General features: G+C 45.9%; 2 protein-coding genes across 4 annotated transcripts in view; both read left to right on the forward strand.

The window, feature by feature from the left end:
• LOC147631445 (uncharacterized) overlaps positions 1–22,222 on the forward strand; it is a 178,369-nt gene that overhangs the window by 6,803 nt on the left and 149,344 nt on the right. The window lies entirely within an intron of this gene.
• On the forward strand, positions 8,796–20,549 carry LOC147631446 (uncharacterized). Its single transcript, XM_086809921.1, has 8 exons — positions 8,796–11,023; positions 11,100–11,155; positions 11,335–11,391; positions 12,221–12,513; positions 19,261–19,409; positions 19,501–19,690; positions 19,811–19,941; positions 20,405–20,549. Exons 1-8 carry the CDS (start codon positions 8,796–8,798, stop codon positions 20,547–20,549), a joined length of 3,249 nt encoding a protein of 1,082 aa, XP_086666047.1.

Consider the following 22,222-nt stretch of genomic DNA (forward strand, 5'->3'; position numbering starts at 1 on the left):
GGTTGTGATTACTATGATCAATCCCTTACATGTCACATTGTGACAGTCCCCTCTCTCGCCCGCAAGCCTCCTCTAGTTGGAAGCACACGGGGAGAAACTATTTGTATAATTATAGAAGTTGATCATCTAGGTCCTTCCTGGCTTTTGCAGCATAGTCAGAGGTGACGTAGGGGACGGGAGGATGGTCGTGTTGGGATGTGGTAGGAATGGGGACGGTCAGACGTTCCCCCCTAGATGCATCCCTCACAAGGGACGGGGGGACGGGGACGGATTTGGGCCAGGACGGTGTGGGGGACGGATCCTTGGGGGACGGACCGTTGGGCAGCCCAATGGTGACACAGTCACTTTTACGACCATTGGGGGACGTCCTCTTGGGGGCCTTTTTGGGCCATAGTTCAAGGCCTTTGGCCCATAGTCACAAGGGCCACAGTGGCCCTCTCGGCCCTCCTTTTGGGCCTTTTGCCCCTCTTGCCACTCTTGTCTCTTGCCCTTTTTGCCCCTTTTGCTCCTCTTGCCCCTCTTGCCACTTGGGCCTCAACCTATCCTCACCTCCCTCTTGAGTCTTGGGAGCCCTTATCCTAGGACCTATCCTCATGGAGGCGGTTCTTGGCCATGGGCATGCAAGCTTTGCCCGTATCGGCGAACGGGTGGCGCCAACAAAGTGCGAGCCCACCTCTTGCATGAGAGTGGGTGTCATGGCCCTGTGAAAATGGAGCAGGACAAGTGTGGGCATGGTGGTTGCAGGGTCAGAATATTTTATGATTCACATGGGGGGTGCCCGGACAGAGTTTAAGATGTGTGGACATCCCTAGATGTGAAGGGGGGAACTAGAAACATTAAGTTTTAATGTTTATTGGAGTTTGCCCCTAGGCCTTAGTGGCCCTAGGAACTTATTAAAGTTGGGGCCCTAGGGATTAAATTGGGGAGGAGTTTTCTCTCTCTTCTCTCTCTCTCTCTTCCCTTTTTGGGGAATCGTGTAGCAAAAGAGGAGTTTCCTTCATGCGCTTGAATTCTAGCGTGGAAAAGCTCAAGAGGAGGAAGGCGGCCGTTTTTCTGCGTGCTGCTGCTGATTTTCTGAGTGTAGATCAGCCGTACAGCACTGTACGGCCAGATCTGTGTAAGCACTCTCTTTCTCTCTCTAGTACAGGCGGCGGGTCTTCTTCTCTCTGCTGGATTCTCTGCGCATAGGGTCTGGACAGACTGTACCAGCAGGTACAACAGCCCGTACCCTACTGTACGACTGCCGTACAGTGTACGGACAGTCAAGTACAGCAAGTACAGTTGCTGCAGGCTGCTGCAGGTGGTGCAAACAGGTGTTGGACAGACTGTTTACTCTGATTCAGGCAGGTACAAGAGTGGACAGCCGGCTGTTTGTGCAAGTACAACTCCTGGCACGTATCCCGAGGCGGTACAGACGGGTACAGTGCTGATTTTCAGATCTGTATTTTCAAGGACAGCATAGGAGTGAGCTTCAGGAGGAGGATACAGGCAAGTGCAAGCACACGTGTGAAGCAGGGTTGTGGATTCAAGTGCCTGCAAGCACAGATTGGTGCTGTTGCTTCCTCCAGTGTTGTTTCACGAGCTGAACTTGGTAAGCTCTGTTTCTGTTCATCTATCTCTCTTTCTACTGCTTGATGTCTGTTGCAGATATGTGTTATCTGGCCCCTTGTGAGAGGAGGGGTATGGCAGATTGACAAGGGATTAAGACAGAGATTGGACAGCACATGTATGTTTGAGCTGAGAAGATGTATCATGCACTTGAGTTATGCCAGATGTATGCCCATGGTTGGCCTGCTTAGTGATCTTGGCTGATCAGAGGGAGGCACAGTGTGTTGTTTGAAGACACAGATCTGTGTGCATAGATCCTCTGTGCTGAGAAGGATTTGTGGGCCGTCAGATTGGACTTACAGGTGTAAACTCTTGGCTGGTCTTTGTGTTGTACTCAGCCATTCATATTATTTTAATTGAATAAAGAAATACCGCAAGGGGCGCCAAGCTTTGGGGCCAACAGGTGTCGCTGTGTTTTCAGATTTGGGCACTCTAGCTCCAATCTGTGTTTTGTTTATCATCTAGACTACAAGTGGACGGGTGATTGCTCCTACCGCACTCTGGTTTTCTATCAGAGGCCGGTTTCAAGGTTCCGTTGCCGGGACCAATCATCAACTTTCTGAAGGGGGTGAGCTCGTGGTTGCTTTGAAGAAAGCCATCGCTGAAAATTCAGCAATCATGTCTGATACAGAGGATGAGTACTTCTATCATGAAGAAGAAGAGCAAGAGACTTCTCCTGAACGAGATGTATCTGAGGATATTTTTGCAGGAGAACAGGCTGCAGATGTTGAGCCTTATGAGGATGTAACACAGCCAGAAGATGTGCATGGTAAAGAGGATGATGATGCTCGGTTCAAAGATCGCTTGGCTAGTGTTATGGATACTTTTATGCAGCTCACACAGAGTGAGAGATTTGCTGAATTTTTGAGATCTCGCTCAGAGCCCCGCACAGAGCCCCAGAAAAAGAAGAAGAAGGTTCGTTCAAAGAATCTTTCTCAGGGTCATAGTGGTACCACTCCACAGGATCCATCTCCTGCACAGTTTCCGAACATGCAGCATGCTTTTGGTGCTAACCCACAGAGTTCCTTCTATGGACAGCCACCTATTCCTCAGCAGAACATGCATCCAGGGTACTTTGGTGGTGGCTCGGTGTTCCAATCCATGACTGGGGGTTATCCTCAGGGTGGCATGGGTATGTATGGGCCTTTTGGAGCCAATTTTCAGCCTGGCATGCAAGGGAATATGTATGGTGGTATGCAGTCCGGTATGGCTGGAAATGTGTTTGCAGGCATGCAACCTGGGATGCAAGGCAATATGTTTGGTAGTATGCAGCCAGGTATGCATAATGGAATGTTTGGAAACATGGCTGGGATGTATGGTATGCCTGGTGTTGGAATGGGAAATGTTGACCCAATGATGGGTATGAATGTTGGGGGCAGCAATCTTACGAAACCACTTCCATATGATAATCTAACGCCTATGGGAAAGGCGAAGGATTACAAGGAAGGGGGAGCTGCAGTGAAGTTTGACACTTTCAGTGGAGCCAAGGATAAATTGAAAGCACTTACCTTTTTACAGCAGTTTGATGCTGCTTTTTCTGGTGGGAATTACACAGAGTTCTCGAAGGTGAGGAAAGCTGCCACTTTTCTCAAGGGCAATGCTTTGCAGTGGTGGTCTACTCTTCTTTTGCAGGGCATAGCACCCACCACATGGGTCCAATTCAAACAGGTTTTCTCTTTCGTATGGCTCACATCTACATTCGAGGTGGATGTTATGACCGCATGGCACAAGCTGGATGCTTCAAAGTGTGATAGTTTGGAGGATTATAACAAGAAGTTTTGGGAAGCTCTACTCCCAGTGACTTCTTATCGTGCCGTGTCATTATCTGAGCAGGTAGAGAAGTATTGTTGTGGGCTGCCCAAGGAGGTACGAGATTATTGTATAAAGACAAGAGTAACGAACATGTCACAGATGATTGAAAATGCTATGACAGCTAATGCGTTACTCAGTGGTGGTTCATCTGGGTTTAAAGGCAGTAAGAAATTGGGCAAGAAAGCTGAAAAATTTGGGCATGCTTCTCGTGATGCTAAAGGGTCTACAGAGACAAAGTATAAGAAGTTGCCAATGCCCAAAAGGACTTCTGAGGAAAGACAGGCTTTGAGAGATGCTCAAAAGTGTTTTTACTGTACTGAAGAGGGGCATATGTCATTCAATTGTCTCAAAAGGACGTCCAAAAAGGACCCTGACAATAAAGGAGAGCCCAAGCCAAAGAAGCCAAAGAAACCAAAGCCTTTTGCAGGCTTAGTTCCTGATCTTGTGGGGGAGCAGCTAGGTGGTGAAGCTACAGAGTTGTGCAGGGCATGGGGCAAAGTGAGAGATCAGAATGCGTTGATCTTCTTTGACACAGGTGCTAGAGCCAACTTCATTTCACTAGATTTGGTTGGCCGATTGGGGATTCGCGCAGAGGAGATGGGGCCGTTACATGAGGCAAATATGGCTTGTCCAGGGTATGCAGAACCCGTTACTCCTATCATTGGGAAGCTTCGGCTTCATTTGCAGGGTTATGTGGACAGCGAGGAGTTCTTCATCATGCCTTTGGATGGCTGTGATGTTTTGTTGGGGATGCCATGGTGCCACAGGGTACATGCGGTGGTGGATACTTACAATAGGACAATTACTTTGACTCATAGAGGGAAAGAGCATGTATTGGATGTAAAACTCAAAGGGGAATCTGTTCCTATTGTATCCGCTTCGGCGATTTCATCAGTAATGAAAAAGCATCTTTCCGCGTACTTGATTTATGTAAAGGATGCACAAGATGATGAGTCTAAGTCTAATTTGTCAATGTTAGATAAGGACAGGGCTGATTTCTTAAGTGGGTTTCAAGACTGTTTTTCCGAGTCATTGCCAGGAGAATTACCTCCTGAGAGGCCAGAAGATCATGCTATAGATCTGATTCCTGGTAGTACTCCACCGAATAGACCGCCGTACCGTGTTAGTGCAGCCCAACAGGAAAAGATTATGAGTCAGGTGCAGGAGCTATTGAATAAGGGGTTGATTCAGCCTAGCTCATCACCCTTTTGCTCACCTGTGCTCTTAGTGCAGAAGAAGGATGGTTCTTGGCGCATGTGTATAGATTACAGGGCGCTGAATAAGAATACCATCAAGAATCGATTCCCCATACCGAGGATCGATGACATCTTGGACCGCTTACAGGGCTCCACAGTTTTTAGTCGTATTGACTTGAAAAGCGGGTATCATCAGATACGCATTAGACCCGAGGATGTGCATAAGACAGCATTCCGAACCACATTTGGGTTGTATGAGTTCTTGGTTATGCCCTTTGGTTTGACGAATGCGCCTGCCACATTTAACAGAATGATGGACAGGATTTTCAGGCCTCATAGAGAGTTTGTGGGCACATTCTTTGATGATATGATTGTGTATTCACGAACTGAGGAAGAGCATAGAAGGCATTTGGCCATTGTGTTTGCAGAACTCAGAAACCATAGGTTGGTGGTTAATGGCAAGAAGAGTGAGTTCTTTTTGCAGGAGATACATTTCTTGGGGCATCTTGTGTCTGGTCATGGAGTCCGTATGGATCCAGCAAAGGTGGAAGCAATACTTAATTGGCCAGCTTTGAGGACCGTGCATGATGTACGCAGCTTTCTAGGATTGTGTTCCTATTACAGGCGTTACATACGGCACTTTGCTGAAATTGCTTCGCCTCTTCATGCTTTGACGAAGAAAGCAACTCCGTTTAGATGGGCTGATCGGGAAATTACAGCATTCAAAAAGCTCAAAGAAAAGCTTACTTCGGACCCAGTATTGGTGTTACCGGACCTCCGAAAGGCTTTTGTTGTCCAGTGTGATGCTTGTGGAAGTAGCATTGGTGCAGTTCTCATGCAAGAGGGACATGTGATAGCCTATGAGAGTAGAGTTTTGCAAGATGCTGAGAAGCATTTACAGGTGTATGAGAAAGAGATGTTGGCTGTAATTCACGCTCTTTCTACATGGAAACACTACTTGCTTGGGGCTGATTTCACTGTACAGACAGATCATCAAACCTTGCGTTATTTCCTCACGCAGACTAAGCTTTCAGAGAAGCATATGCGTTGGGCAAACTTTTTGTCAATGTTTCACTTTCAGATTGTGCATGTGGAAGGCAAAAAGAATGTAGTGGCAGATGCTTTGTCACGCAAGCCACAAGTCTCTGCAGTTTCACTTGCTTATCATCATGAGCTTGATGAAATGAAAGAGCAGTATGCCCATGATGAGGATTTTGAAAGGTTGTATGATCAGATGTCTGAGGGTCAGCGGCATGAGCATTACACTCTCAGAGATGGGTTTTTATTGATGCATGGCAGACTGTGTGTTACCAGGCCATTGCGACTCAAGGTTATGATTGAAAGTCATGCTCCACCGTATGCAGGTCATAGAGGTATTGACGCCACGGTCAAAGCAGTGGAGACTTTCTTTTATTGGCCAACCTTGAGAAGAGATGTTGATGCCTTTGTGAGGCAATGCATCGTATGTCAGAAGGTAAAGTTTGACCGTCAGAAGACACCAGGGTTATTACAACCTTTACCTATTCCAGATAGACCTTGGGAGAGCATTGCCATGGATTTTGTATTTGATCTTCCACGGACACAAACGGGAAATGATGGCATCTGGACAATCATATGCAGGTTCAGTAAGCAGGCTCATTTCATTCCCGTGCGGAAGACAATTAAAGTGGACCATATGGTGAAGTTGTTCATGGCGAACATCTTCAAGTATCATGGCTTGCCTACGTCTATCATTAGTGACCGTGATCCACGGATGACGAGTTTGTTTTGGAGAGGGTGTCACCATTGAGCTATCTAATGGTCCTCTTATCTTCTTGTGTGAGCTTTGGGCTCTGGATGAGCATACTCCGTAGTGGTGCTCCATCGCTAGGACTGGCACGGCGTGATTTGTAGTGCCAGGGACGGGTGGATTGCACACGGTGTATGTTTCTGGATTACCACCGCTAGGACTGGTACGGCGTGATTCGTAGTGCCAGGGACGGGTGGATTGTACACTGTGTGTGTACCTGGAATTGACTTTCCGGTGGGCTTGTTTGTGCCCGGAAATGTCAAGTATTGTGCAAGTACATGAACGGAGATTATCCTTTAACAATGTTGTATTGTGCACTCATGTTTGCCTGCCTTTGAAATGTTGTCGCGTGAACTGGTTTCGTTTGCATGCTTGACATGTGTGTCTAGCTCAGGGGTCGGGGACGCCCTTCTGTGAGCCGTGGAATGCCTTGTCTTCTGACAGGTTTTGTGGCGTGTGAACAGGTGGGAAATCCTTATTTTAATAAGAGTTTTAAGTTATAAGTCTTATAACTTACAGGTTTCATACTTCATTAAAAGTAGGTGGACACTTTATAAGTGTGGGCACCTTCTTTTGGCCTGGGCACCCTTTTATAGCATGTGGGGTGGGGGTTGGCCACCTACCCCACCTACCACACCCAATTCTTTGCATGGGAGGAAGGCGCCTCACTTCCAGCCCTCTCCCTTGCATTTTGGAGGAAGGAAAACACAATTGTTGGCTGGGATTTAGAGAAAACAGGCTGGAGCACTCATTGTTCTCATGAAACTGGTCGTACAGCAGGTACAGCAGGTACACCAGCAGGTACACCAGCAGGTACAGTACCTTCATTAATTGCTGATTCTGGTCGTACAGCAGGTACAGTAGGTACACCAGCAGGTACAGCAGGTACAGTACCTTCATTAATTGCTGATTCTGGTCGTACAGCAGGTACACCAGTAGGTACAGCAGGTACAGTACCTTCATTAATTGCTGATTCTGGTCGTACAGCAGGTACAGCAGGTACAACAGCAGGTACGGTGGCTCCAGAAGATTTTCATCGCGAAGAATGAGGAATTCTCCTGCTCTCCTATGTCTGGACTCCTCTTCCATTCACCGAGTCAACTCCGTGAGGGTGCCCCATCGCTAGGACTGGCACGGCGTGATCCGTAGTGCCAGGGACGGGTGGATTGCACGCGAAGTGTGACTCTGGAAGGTGCCATGGACGGGGCAGCCCTTGGTGACTTCAGACTCGGCATCAACAAACATGTTTGGGTTTGATACTTTGTTTTCATTGTGCATTGCTTATTGGAAATCTGGCCTTGGGCCCGTGTACTTGTAACAAATTCTCCCAAGTAATAATATCATTTCCTTGGGGGGGGGCCGGCCGTTCCGGCCTCAGTGTGGTGTCATCTATCTATGCTCAGAGTTGTTAATTACTTTTTGCTATTTTGTCTTGTGCTATTGTCTTTTAAGAGTGTATATTAAAGTGCTAACTGGAGAAGTGAGTCCAGGAAGGGGTGACCCCTGCTTGGGTCTCGTTTCAGTGGTATCAAAGCTAGGTTTCGATCCTGGGACCTGTGGGTTATGGGCCCACCACGCTTCCGCTGCAATTAACAACTCTGAGCATAGATAGATGACACCACACTGAGGCCGGAACGGCCGGCCCCCCCCCAAGGAAATGATATTATTACTTTTTGCTATTTTGTCTTGTGCTATTGTCTTTTAAGAGTGTATATTAAAGTGCTAACTGGAGAAGTGAGTCCAGGAAGGGGTGACCCCTGCTTGGGTCTCGTTTCAGTGGTATCAGAGCACGGATCTTCCTTTTTCTACATTGGGAGACGATCCAAAGGCTTCCTGACCACTCTCCATTAGTGACTTTACTCTTATTATGGCTAGCCAAGCAAGTAGCAAGGAAGTGCCAAATTCAAAGGGGCACTCCAGTGGAACACAAGCAAGTGGACGGATGCCTTATGCCCGTGATCATGTATGGTTGGGACAGCCGTCCCGTGGCAAGGAGAAAATGCAAGAGCAAGAGCAAGAGCCAAGTGCCATGAATGCTGAAATTCAGCGTATGCGAGAGCTTCTCCATGCCAGGGAGATGGAATTGGCCAGCCTACGTGAGGACCCACACATTCAACAAGTGCTAGATGCAAAGAAAAAGGAGGCAACCGTTTTTCAAGACTTTGAAGCTTTGGCTCGTGGATCAGGGCTGAAACCTCGTGAGCTAGCTCTTTCATTCTTAGTGGAAAAGGGTGATGTATTGCAGGGCCAGGATGGGGAGCTTGTTATAAAGAGATCTCCATTGGTGGACATGCCTGGGATAGCCTCTCCAAAGCTGAAATCTGCTGTCCACAAAGAGGAGCCTTCCATTACATCCCGACGTGATTCTACCTTACATGGGAGGCATAGCCATGCCTATGAAGGTAAATGATGAGGAACGCAAGAGAAAGTTTGAATCGGGACTCCAACCGGTTTACCAATCGGGCTTGGAGTTGTACCCAAACCACACTCTACAACAGCTCATTTCAGCTGCTTTGGCCACCGAACAATTGGAGCAAATGCTGAAGCAAAATTATAGAGATGGACATGCTCAAAAGGGGAAGGACAAGGCTGTCCCAAATCTGCATAAGGGTGGACAGCCACCAAAAAGGGACTCCAATGAAGTTAAGGGAGCTCCAAAAGCTGAAAGTACCTCAGAGAAGAAGCGTCCCAACAAAAGGCCTAACTATGGACTTACTCCGGAACAAAGGGTGCAATATATACGTGACGGTAAGTGTTTTTCTTGTGGTAGTAAAGATCACATGGTCCGGCAATGCCCAAAGAAAGCAGGCAAAGAGGATGCAAAGGAAACCAAGGTTAATGTGCATATGGTGCCCGATGTACAAGGGGGGACAGCCCATGATGCTTTGGATAGGATGGTATGCAAGGCATGGGGACAGCTCAAAGATCAACCTGCATTATTTATGTTTGATGATTGTGCCACGGACAACTTCATATCATTGGAAATGGCTACAGCATTGGGCATTAGTGTGGATGACATGGGACCGGAGATTGAGGCCGGAAGTGCATTTGTTGGCAAGCAAGTCAAGGTCACACCCCTTATTGGCAAGCTTCGCATGCATATTCAGGGATATTTGGACCATGAGAACTTCCTCATTGCACCATTAAATGGGTGTGATGTATTGCTTGGAAAGCCTTGGCACTCCCGTCTTGATCCTCGCAAGGCTTACAAGACCAACCGGATCACATTTATGCATAGGGGTAAAGAGCATGTTATTGATGCTGGTGTGGAAGGGAATTCTATCCCTATTGTATCCCACATTCAAATAAATAAAGCCATGAGAAAGGGTCTTTGCTCGTACATGATTTTTGTTCGTGATAGAGTAGACCATGTTGATCATTCTCTTGATTCTCTCACATGTGATAGGCTGGAATTTTTGAAACAATATGAAGATTGCTTTACAGATTCACTTCCAGGGGAGCTACCACCACCACGGCCGGAGGATCATCGTATAGACCTTGTGCCTGGCAGTTCTCCACCAAATAGGCCGGCATACCGTGTGAGTGCCTCACAGCAGGAGGAGATCATGAAGCAAGTCAATGAGCTCATGCAAAAAGGTTTGATCCGCCCTAGCTCTTCACCGTATTGCTCTCCCGTACTTCTAGTGCAGAAGAAGGATCTCTCTTATCGTATGTGTGTGGATTATCGGGCTCTAAATAAGCTAACCATCAAGAATAGGTTTCCTATTCCTCGCATTGATGATATTTTGGATAGATTGGATGGCTCGGCATATTTCAGCCGGATTGATTTGAAGAGTGGATATCATCAAGTACGGGTAGTACCAGAGGATGTGCATAAGACCGCTTTCAGGACAGCATTTGGTTTGTATGAGTATCTTGTTATGCCTTTCGGTCTTACAAATGCTCCTGCCACTTTTAACCGTATGATGGACAGGATTTTTAGAGATCATCGATCTTTCACTGGAGTTTTCTTCGATGACATCTTGGTTTATTCCAAGAGTGAAGAAGAGCACAGAAAGCATTTGGCCATAGTCTTTGAAGAACTCCGAAAGCATAGACTTCGCATCAATGCTAAGAAGAGTGAGTTCTTCCTCTCCGAAATTCATTATCTTGGGCATATTGTTTCTCAAGATGGCATACGAATGGATCCCGCCAAGATTGAGGCTATCAAGAATTGGCCTGAACTCAAGTCAGTGCATGAGGTTCGTAGTTTTCTTGGGTTATGCTCATACTATAGACGGTTCATATGGCATTTTGCTTTGATTGCTGCCCCTCTTCATCAGTTGACAAAGAAGAAAGTCCCCTTTCAGTGGACTTCATTGGAAAGCAAAGCTTTCTATTCATTAAAGGATGCAATCATATCTGGGCCCGTGTTGATCATTCCTGACTTGCACAAGCCATTCTTTGTGGAATGTGATGCATGTGGAGATTGTTTAGGTGCTGTCCTAAACCAGGAAGGACACCCCGTGGCATTTGAGAGCCGCCGTTTGCGTGATACGGAGCTTTCTTTGGGGATCTATGAGAAGGAGCTATTGGCAGTGATTCATGCATTGACCATTTGGAAGCACTATCTTCTGGGTGCAGAGTTTATGGTGAAGACCGACAACCAAAGCTTACGGTATTTTCTCACACAAACTAAGCTCTCAGAGAAGCATATGCGGATGGCAAATTTCCTCTCTATGTTTCATTTTCAGATTGTGCATACACCGGGAAAGAAGAATGTGGTGGCCGATGCATTGTCTCGAAGGCCGTATGTAGCTTCTATCTCAATTGCCTCTCATGGAGACTTGTCATCTATGCAAAATAAGTACCATATAGATGCTGATTTTTCAGATTTATGGGCTGATTTGGTGGCTGGTCATACTCATGCATCATATGTGATCAAAGATGGGTATCTCCTTAAAGATAATTGCCTTTGTGTGCTCACAGATTTGAGGCAAAAAGTGTTGGAAGAATGCCATGCTCCACCGTATGCAGGACATAGAGGTATTCTACCTACTACTCATATGGTAGAACGCTACTTCTTTTGGCCAGGGATGAGGAAGGACATTGAGGCTTATGTACGTGCTTGCCTCACTTGCCAAAAGGTCAAGTTTGATCGTCAGAAGTCTCCTGGATTGCTTCTACCATTGCCTATTTCCCTCGCAGCCATGGGAGAGTATAGCTATGGATTTCATCATGGATTTGCCTCGCACTCAGCAAGGTAATGATGCTATATGGACTATCGTTGACCGGTTTAGTAAGCAAGCTCATTTCTTGCCGGTCAAGAAGACGATCAAGGCAGATCATATGGCAAAAGTTTTCTTATCACAGGTATTCAAGCATCATGGCATGCCTAAATCTATTGTGGGTGACCGTGATCCTCGAACTACCAGTCTCTTCTGGAGAGCACTTTTTGACAATATGGGCACAAAGCTGAATTTTTCATCCGCTTTTCATCCTCAATCCGATGGTCAAAGTGAAGCAGCAAATTCAGCCGTATTGGACCTTCTCAAATGCTATGTGGCTGATCAAAAGACTTTGTGGGAAAAGTATTTGCCACTTGTGGAGTTTGCATACAATAACACGGTGCATGCTTCTACTGGGAAGGCTCCCTTTGAGATAGTTTATGGCAAAGTGGTATTGCCTCCCATCCTACGTACTAAGGATGAGATTTTTGCTGCTGATGACTTTGTCAGGGACTTGGATGTTGCCTTTGCACAGGTACGGACAGCCATAGCCCGTTCTCAAGAGAAGCATAAGAAGGCTGCAGACAAGCATAGAAAGCATTTGGATGTCAAGGTAAATGATTGGGTATTGCTGAAATTCGAAAAAGCTAGACTCCGTAAGAGATCTGGTAAGGAGGGGATGTTTCCCAAGCTCTCATCCAGGTATTATGGGCCTTTCAAGGTCATTGAGCAGATCAATGAAGTTGCTTTTCGTTTAGCATTGCCATCCCATTGGAAGATACATAATGCTTTCCATGTTAGCCTCTTACGAAAGTATGTGGGTCCGGAACCAAGTCTTCCTATCATTGAGGATCCACCAGAAGTGGATGAGTTGGAAGAGATTTTGCAACCGGAGCAGATTGTGTTCCATAAAGAGCGTAAGCTATCTGCAGGCAAGCTTGTAAGACGCTATTTGGTGAAGTTCAAGAACTATCTCCCCATTGATGCTAAGTGGGTTGATGAGGACTACTTCAAAGATTATCCGCAGCTTCTCCATGACTATTTGGAAGCTTTTCAGTTGCGGACAACTGTTTAGAAGACGGGGAGATGTCACCATTGAGCTATCTAATGGTCCTCTTATCTTCTTGTGTGAGCTTTGGGCTCTGGATGAGCATACTCCGTAGTGGTGCTCCATCGCTAGGACTGGCACGGCGTGATTCGTAGTGCCAGGGACGGGTGGATTGCACACGGTGTATGTTTCTGGATTACCACCGCTAGGACTGGCACGGCGTGATTCGTAGTGCCAGGGACGGGTGGATTGTACACTGTGTGTGTACCTGGAATTGACTTTCCGGTGGGCTTGTTTGTGCCCGGAAATGTCAAGTATTGTGCAAGTACATGAACGGAGATTATCCTTTAACAATGTTGTATTGTGCACTCATGTTTGCCTGCCTTTGAAATGTTGTCGCGTGAACTGGTTTCGTTTGCATGCTTGACATGTGTGTCTAGCTCAGGGGTCGGGGACGCCCTCCCGTGAGCCGTGGAATGCCTTGTCTTCTGACAGGTTTTGTGGCGTGTGAACAGGTGGGAAATCCTTATTTTAATAAGAGTTTTAAGTTATAAGTCTTATAACTTACAGGTTTCATACTTCATTAAAAGTAGGTGGACACTTTATAAGTGTGGGCACCTTCTTTTGGCCTGGGCACCCTTTTATAGCATGTGGGGTGGGGGTTGGCCACCTACCCCACCTACCACACCCAATTCTTTGCATGGGAGGAAGGCGCCTCACTTCCAGCCCTCTCCCTTGCATTTTGGAGGAAGGAAAACACAATTGTTGGCTGGGATTTAGAGAAAACAGGCTGGAGCACTCATTGTTCTCATGAAACTGGTCGTACAGCAGGTACAGCAGGTACACCAGCAGGTACAGCAGGTACAGTACCTTCATTAATTGCTGATTCTGGTCGTACAGCAGGTACAGCAGGTACACCAGCAGGTACAGCAGGTACAGCAGGTACAGTACCTTCATTAATTGCTGATTTTGGTCGTACAGCAGGTACAGCAGGTACACCAGCAGGTACAGCAGGTACAGTACCTTCATTAATTGCTGATTCTGGTCGTACAGCAGGTACAGCAGGTACAACAGCAGGTACGGGTGGCTCCAGAAGATTTTCATCGCGAAGAATGAGGAATTCTCCTGCTCTCCTATGTCTGGACTCCTCTTCCATTCACCGAGTCAACTCCGTGAGGGTGCCCCATCGCTAGGACTGGCACGGCGTGATCCGTAGTGCCAGGAACGGGTGGATTGCACGCGAAGTGTGACTCTGGAAGGTGCTATGGACGGGGCAGCCCTTGGTGACTTCAGACTCGGCATCAACAAACATGTTTGGGTTTGATACTTTGTTTTCATTGTGCAGTGCTTATTGGAAATCTGGCCTTGGGCCCGTGTACTTGTAACAAATTCTCCCAAGTAATAATATCATTTCCTTGGGGGGGGGGCCGGCCGTTCCGGCCTCAGTGTGGTGTCATCTATCTATGCTCAGAGTTGTTAATTACTTTTTGCTATTTTGTCTTGTGCTATTGTCTTTTAAGAGTGTATATTAAAGTGCTAACTGGAGAAGTGAGTCCAGGAAGGGGTGACCCCTGCTTGGGTCTCGTTTCAGAGGGTTGTTTGACAACATGGGTACAACTCTCAAGTTTTCATCGTCATTTCATCCACAGACAGATGGTCAGTCAGAAGAGGCTAACTCTACAGTGTTGGATCTTCTCAAGTGTTATGTGTCAGAGCACAAGCAACAATGGGAAAAGTATCTTCCTTTGGTGGAGTTTGCATATAACAACACTGTACATAGCTCGACAGGCAAGGCGCCTTTTGAGATTGTAGAAGGAGGGAAGAAGGTTCCACCCATTTTGCATACAAAGGATAAGATCTTTGAGGCTGATCAGTATGTGGAGAGCTTGGATGAAGCTTATCGGAGAGTTAAGTTGGCCCTCCAGAAAACTCAGCAGAAGCAAAAGAAAGCCGCAGACCGTCACAGACGTGATTTACAGTTTGCATTGGGTGATTGGGTTCTTTTGCGTTTTGAAAAGGCTAGACTCAAGAAGATGAAGGGTAAAGAGCGCTTATTCCCTAAGTTGAGCATGCGATATTATGGGCCTTTTCAGGTTTTGGAAAAGATTGGTGAGGTAACCTATCGTTTGAAGTTACCAGATCACTGGAGGATTCACAATGCTTTTCACGTGAGTCTTCTTAGACCTTTCCGTGGGGATGTGCCTGAGGATGTATCAGATGAGGCTCAGCCGGAAGTTGAGGAACTTGATGAGGTTCTGATTCCAGAGCAGATAGTGGCACATAAAGAAAGGAAGGTACGAGGTAAAGTTTCCCGTCGCTATCTTGTGAAGTTCAAGAACTATTCACCGATGGATGCGAAGTGGATGGAGGAAGGTGACTTAACAGATTCACCTTAGGTTTTGCAGCTTTATCTCGATGCCTTTGAGTTAGAGCCGACTCTTATTGTGGCTCATTCAGGTTCAGCAGAGCACGGGTCTGGAGCATTACCTGATGCTCAAGAGGGGGGTAGCACCTCCACTCCCTTGATACAGACAGGCTCAGATGACATCTAGAGGTTGCTTGGTGCAGATTTTATCTCATCCGAAGGTACTGAGGCTGACAGTACATCTGTTTATGGGACTTCTATGATATATGTGTACTAGTCACATGGAGATTTTTTGTGGATATGTATGGTTCACAGTGGTATACAACTTGGACTATTACTATGCCATTGGTTTGCAGTGAATGTTGATACATGTGTATGGCTCAGAGAGATTGGGACGCTGATCTTGCCATATTGTATATTTCACTTTGGATATTTTGATGCATCACCAGAATGCAATCGAGGACGCTTGCCATCTTTCAAGAGGGGGGTATGTCATGGCCCTGTGAAAATGGAGCAGGAAGAGTGTGGGCATGGTGGTTGCAGGGTCAGAATATTTTATGATTCACATGGGGGGTGCCCGGACAGAGTTTAAGATGTGTGGACATCCCTAGATGTGAAGGGGGGAACTAGAAACATTAAGTTTTAATGTTTATTGGAGTTTGCCCCTAGGCCTTAGTGGCCCTAGGAACTTATTAAAGTTGGGGCCCTAGGGATTAAATTGGGGAGGAGTTTTCTCTCTCTTCTCTCTCTCTCTTCCCTTTTTGGGGAATCGTGTAGCAAAAGAGGAGTTTCCTTCATGCGCTTGAATTCTAGCGTGGAAAAGCTCAAGAGGAGGAAGGCGGCTGTTTTTCTGCGTGCTGCTGCTGATTTTCTGAGTGTAGATCAGCCGTACAGCACTGTACGGCCAGATCTGTGTAAGCACTCTCTTTCTCTCTCTAGTACAGGCGGCGGGTCTTCTTCTCTCTGCTGGATTCTCTGCGCACAGGGTCTGGACAGACTGTACCAGCAGGTACAACAGCCCGTACCCTACTGTACGACTGCCATACAGTGTACGGACAGTCAAGTACAGCAAGTACAGTTGCTGCAGGCTGCTGCAGGTGGTGCAAACAGGTGCTGGACAGACTGTTTACTCTGATTCAGGCAGGTACAAGAGTGGACAGCCGGCTGTTTGTGCAAGTACAACTCCTGGCACGTATCCCGAGGCGGTACAGACGGGTACAGTGCTGATTTTCAGATCTGTATTTTCAAGGACAGCATAGGAGTGAGCTTCAGGAGGAGGATACAGGCAAGTGCAAGCACACGTGTGAAGCAGGGTTGTGGATTCAAGTGCCTGCAAGCACAGATTGGTGCTGTTGCTTCCTCCAGTGTTGTTTCACGAGCTGAACTTGGTAAGCTCTGTTTCTGTTCATCTATCTCTCTTTCTACTGCTTGATGTCTGTTGCAGATATGTGTTATCTGGCCCCTTGTGAGAGGAGGGGTATGGCAGATTGACAAGGGATTAAGACAGAGATTGGACAGCACATGTATGTTTGAGCTGAGAAGATGTATCATGCACTTGAGTTATGCCAGATGTATGCCCATGGCTGGCCTGCTTAGTGATCTTGGCTGATCAGAGGGAGGCACAGTGTGTTGTTTGAAGACACAGATCTGTGTGCATAGATCCTCTGTGCTGAGAAGGATTTGTGGGCCGTCAGATTGGACTTACAGGTGTAAACTCTTGGCTGGTCTTTGTGTTGTACTCAGCCATTCATATTATTTTAATTGAATAAAGAAATACCGCAAGGGGCGCCAAGCTTTGGGGCCAACAGGTGTCGCTGTGTTTTCAGATTTGGGCACTCTAGCTCCAATCTGTGTTTTGTTTATCATCTAGACTACAAGTGGACGGGTGATTGCTCCTACCGCACTCTGGTTTTCTATCAGAGGCCGGTTTCAGTGGGCATGAGGTGCGGTTTTGCACGAATGTCATGCCCGAAAAGAGACGGAAACTTCTCGACAAGCTTGCAATCTACGAGGCAGTCGAAGCTTCAAGAAGGACACCACGAGTGGCCGTGGATCCCGCGACGATGGGGAGAGGAACTCAAGCCTCTATGATGGAGTCATGTGGTGGATCGGCATCATGCACGCCATCACCTTTACCATCGAGTCGGAATGTTGCTCCAGCCATCACGCCGACACCCTCCATCTCCATGGCCTCTCAACTCTCGCGTGGCCCACGACGACAATCTACACTTGGGGGAGAATTGGAACCCCAAGTTGAAGGAGGTGGTGGATATGGCGGTGGCCCGCTTCTTCTTCCACAACCACATTGCCTTTCAAGCGGCTAGGTAAGTGCGATCGCTGATTCATCATTCATGTTTTCATCATACTAGTCCCCTTCTCATTAGTAAATTGCTTTCTTGAATAGGTCGAAACACTTCAAGGCCATGGTTAGGAAGATTGCGGAGTATGGCACCATTCTTGGTCAAAAAGCAAAAAGTCAAACAAGGTTGACCGCGAGCCAAGTGCACCATTGGAAAGAGGAGACTCAGCCGGACCAAAAAGCTAAAAGGTGCTTTCTCAAAAAGCAACTGGCTAAAAAGCAAGGCCTTAAAGCCAGAAAAGCAAAGCACCAACAGTTGAGTAATATTTTATTAATAAAAGTAAAAAGAGCAAAAGCAAAGGCAGGGAGAAGAAAAGCATAAAAAGGCAAAGCAAAAGCATGATGGCTTTTTGGCAAAAAGCAAGGCGCTTCCCAAGTATAAAAGAAGCTAGAGCCCTCTTGTTTTGGGCATCAAGCTTGTGGAAAGCAAGGAGACCCCATCTTCATCCACCCGCCGCCACTTCCGCCCAGCTCAGCCCCCTCAGCTGAGCCGTTGCTCAACTCAGCTTGGCCACCGCCCCCTCCAGAGCCTCGGCTGCCGCCCAGCCGTCGACCAGCTTTGGAAGCATAAAGCTTGGGCATGAAGCATGGAACTTACACACGGAACTTGGATATATAGCTTGGGCGTGAAGCATGGAACTTACACATGGAACTTGGATATATAGCTTGGGCATAAAGCTTGGGTATGAATCATGGAACTTACACATGGAACCTGGATATAAAGCTTGGGCATGAAGCATGGAACTTACACATGGAACTTGGATATATAGCTTGGACATGAAGCATGGAACTTACACATGGAACTTGGATATATAGCTTGGGCACGAAGTTTTGGGTATGAAACATGGAACTTAGATGTTGGACTTGGACTTGGACTTGGACTTGGATTTGGACTTGGATTTAGACTTGCACTTAGATCTGGACTTGGACTTGGACTTGGATTTGGACTTGGATTTGGATTTGCACTTAGATGTTGGACTTGGACTTGGATTTGGATTTGAACTTAGATTGTGGACTTGGACTTAGATCTGGACTTGGATCTGGACTTGCACTTAGATCTGGACTTGGACTTGTACTTGGACTTGGACTTGGATTTGGATATTAGATTTGGTACTAGCCCGGTGAGAGATACTTGTGGGTCATCCCCATGGTGTGCTCAGCATCAGAGATCTCGTGCCTTGACATCGACATCGACTTGGATATCCTACATTGGCATATCTGTTTGTTTTGTATTCATTGATTGTATTGATCCTGGCCAGTGTGCCCGTGAATTGTTCCTGAATAAATTATTGATTGTATTGATCCTGGCCAGTGTGCCTGTGAATTGTTCATGAATAAATTATTGAAAGAGGGCGGGGCCTGTTCCCCGCTCAATGCGGTGTATTGTGCAAGATCCCTATTCCCTTCTCTCTCTCCTCTCTCTCTATATCTTTATCTCTTGGACACATGGTTGAGTCTGTCACTGCACGCCCCGCTGGGCTTATAGTGGTATCAGAGCTGGATTTCTCTTGAAGAAACTTTCTTGAGGTGACATAGCCATGTCGAGAGAAGAGGGAAACCAAGGGTCTAATGAAGGGAATAGATATCAGGACGATCTAGGACTTCAAGATAAGAACCAGGGTCGTTACTCATGAGACCGCAGCCGTGTCATTAGAAGAGTACCATGACCTTCAGCACTTCAGACAATTTCTCAGAGACGAAGAATTTCTTGCTTGGAGAACTAAGAGGGAACGAGACCAAAGAAGGGCTGAAATGTTTGAAGATTTCATCAACTATCGAGCCATCGAAGCCAAAGGAGTTGAAGTTGCTAAAGCTTATCTCAGAAGGATCTAGAGCTACTCGGTCTATTTCTCTTGGAGGAGACAAGGAGGCTACTCATAGGTTTGCTATCTGAGATGCCGCTTCTTCGGAACAGGTAAGGGAAAGAAGGGACACTTGGCTGCAAATTGTCCCGACAAGCCAAAGTAAGAAACTAGAGAGATTGGAAGATCATCAAATTGACATCATCCCAAGAAACTCAACAAGAGAAGATTATGAAGCAAATGACGGAGCTATTGGAAAAGGGTTCGATTAGACCTAGCTCATTATCTTTTTGCTTCCCAGTCTTATTGGTTCAGAAAAAGGATGGTTCTTAGTGTATGTGTATTAATTACAGGGCTCTTAACAAGATCACTGTGAAGAACAAGTTTCCTATTTGTAGGATTGATGATATCCTAGATAGATTGGATGGAGCCATTGTCTTTAGTAGGATCTACTTGAAGAGTGGTTACCATCAAGTCAAGATTGTTCCAGAGGACGTTCACAAGACCGCATTCAGGACTACCTTTGGACTCTATGAGTATTTGGTGATGCCTTTTGGTCTTACCAATGCCTCGGCTACTTTCAACCGAATGATGGAAAGAATATTTCGAGCACATAGAAAGTTTGCAGCTACTTTCTTTGATGACATTATTGTGCATTCAAAGAACGAAGAAGAGTATCGAAAGCACTTGGATATGGTATTTCAAGAATTGCGGAAGCGCAAATTGTATGTGAATGGCAAGAAGAGTGAGTTCTTTTTGTCAGAGATTCACTACTTGGGTCATATAGTGTCCAAGTAAGGGATTAGGATCATAGTTGCCAGGCGTTTCATGAAATGCGTTTCATAAACGTTTCAAAAACGTTTCTTTCAAATCCCAGACGTTTCAAAAGCGTTTCATACAAAACAGGGGGGTTACAGGCCCCAAAATTCATATATAAGTTTATAATATGTAAAAAATATATTGCCTTCCCTGCAAAACAATATTAAACATGCATCATTTACACATTAAAACATGTTTTCAAGTTAAAACTAAAGAATTTGGATAAAAAACGCTTAAATCGTACAGTTCCCAGGTGGACACGAATGAAACGCGTTTCATTCGTATGAAACGTTTCGTTTCATTCAAGTTGAATGAAACGCGTTTCATTGCAACTATGGTTAGGATGGATCCTAATAAGGTCAAGGCTATTATGGAATGGCCAAAGTTGACTAGTGTGCATGCAGTTCGAAGTTTCCTTGGCTTATGCTGTTATTACAGGAGGTTTATCAAGTGGCTTGCCGTGGTAGTAAGTTCACTACATGATTTGACAGAGAAAGCCGTGGGATTTCGGTTGCTGTGGTCTATGAGAGTTGAAGACTTCAAGGAGCCGAAAAGACTGCATTCACTTACGGGAAAGAATTGATGGCTATCATTCATGCTTTAAAGATTTGGAAGCACTATCTTATGGGTGTCGAGTTTGTTATCAAGACGGATCATCAAAGTCATAGGTATTTTGTCTCAACCTAAGATATCAGAAAAGCATATAAGATGGGCTAGTTTTTTGGTCCAAATTAATTTTCAGATTATGCATATCCATGGTAAAGACAACAAAGTAGCAGATGCTCTATCTCGAAGATCCTTGAGCCACGAGGTTTCTATGGGTTACCATATGGATTTTACTTTGATGAAAGATCCTTATGCTACCAAAGAGGATTTCAAAGATGTTTTGGAACAGATTATAGAATAGAGAGTTGGTGACTTTTTATGTCATCAAGAAGGGTTTTCTTATGATACAAACCTAGGTCATGTGTAACACAAGGAATTGAGGTCAAAGTAATGGAAGAGGGCCATGCTCCTCCCTACGTGGGGCATAGAGATACCTTGACTACACTTCAAGCTTTGGCCGTGGTCAGAAAGTTCCTCTTGGAATTCAAGAATTATTTGCTATTGAATGCGAAATGGATATCAGAGAAGTACTTCTAGGACTATCCAGATATACTTTGTGCCTCTAGCTCTCTTCATTGTATATATATATATATATATTGGAATTGGAACTGACCATTATTCTCCTTAAAATGGTTACTTGGACATGCTCCAGTGGGTGGCAACGATGCCGGATAGCCTAAGGAGCAAGATTTGTATATGGGAGGCAACGATGCTAGATGACCCATTGGATGGCAACGATGCCAGATATCTTGGATTTCACAGTCGGGCGGTCATTGCGACCAGATGGCCCAGATGACTATTGGATTTCGCAGTCGAGTGTTCATTGCGACCAGATGGCCCAGATGACTGTATTGGATTTCGCAGTCAGGCGGTCATTGCGACTAGATTGCCTAGATGACTGTATTGGATTTCAAAGTCAGGCGGTCAATGTGACCAGATAGCCGAGATGACTATTGATGAACTCTCGGGCGGTCCTAGTGACCAGATGGCCTTGAGGATAGTTTGAGCGGTCGTAGTGACCAGGTTTTGATGAAACCAGACATGACAATCCATGAATAGGAGGATCATTACTTGTGCACTGCATATTGATGTATGTTTGAATTTCTTTGACTTTGTGTGCTATTTTTGATGTGTGGACAATGCTTGGATTTATGGCATGTGATAGTCCATTAGGCTCTAGCCTACCTGGCCAGTACCTGAAATACCCAGTAGACGCGAATGATGCATACTTGTTTGTTGACTAGCTTGTGTCTAGTTTTTGCAGGAGGTAAGTATGCATTTATTATATTAAACACATATGACAGGCCATGAAGATGTACCATCAAAGGCATTGAGATGTTGCTAGTTGAGCAAATGACACCACAGATATGGGGAAAGACCAGATGCACAAGCTCACCAGATGGGGCTAGTACCTTGAAACATATGGATGTACTTAATGTACTTTGAAACATATGGATGTACCAGGAACATATGGATATACCATGAATATATGGATATACCAGGGACATATGGAAGTACTTGGAAGATGTGGACATGCTTGGAACACTTGTAGTCTGTAGTTGAGGACAATTGTGAGAGGGAGGGAATGTAACTATTTGGTCCTCCTAGCTCTATTTCACATGATGAAACCATTTCCGGACAACTAGACAG

Source organism: Cibotium barometz, chromosome 15 (genome assembly GCF_041138505.1).
Source record: "Cibotium barometz isolate CiBa-2024 chromosome 15, ASM4113850v1, whole genome shotgun sequence".
NCBI classification, from domain to species: Eukaryota; Viridiplantae; Streptophyta; class Polypodiopsida; order Cyatheales; family Cibotiaceae; genus Cibotium; species Cibotium barometz.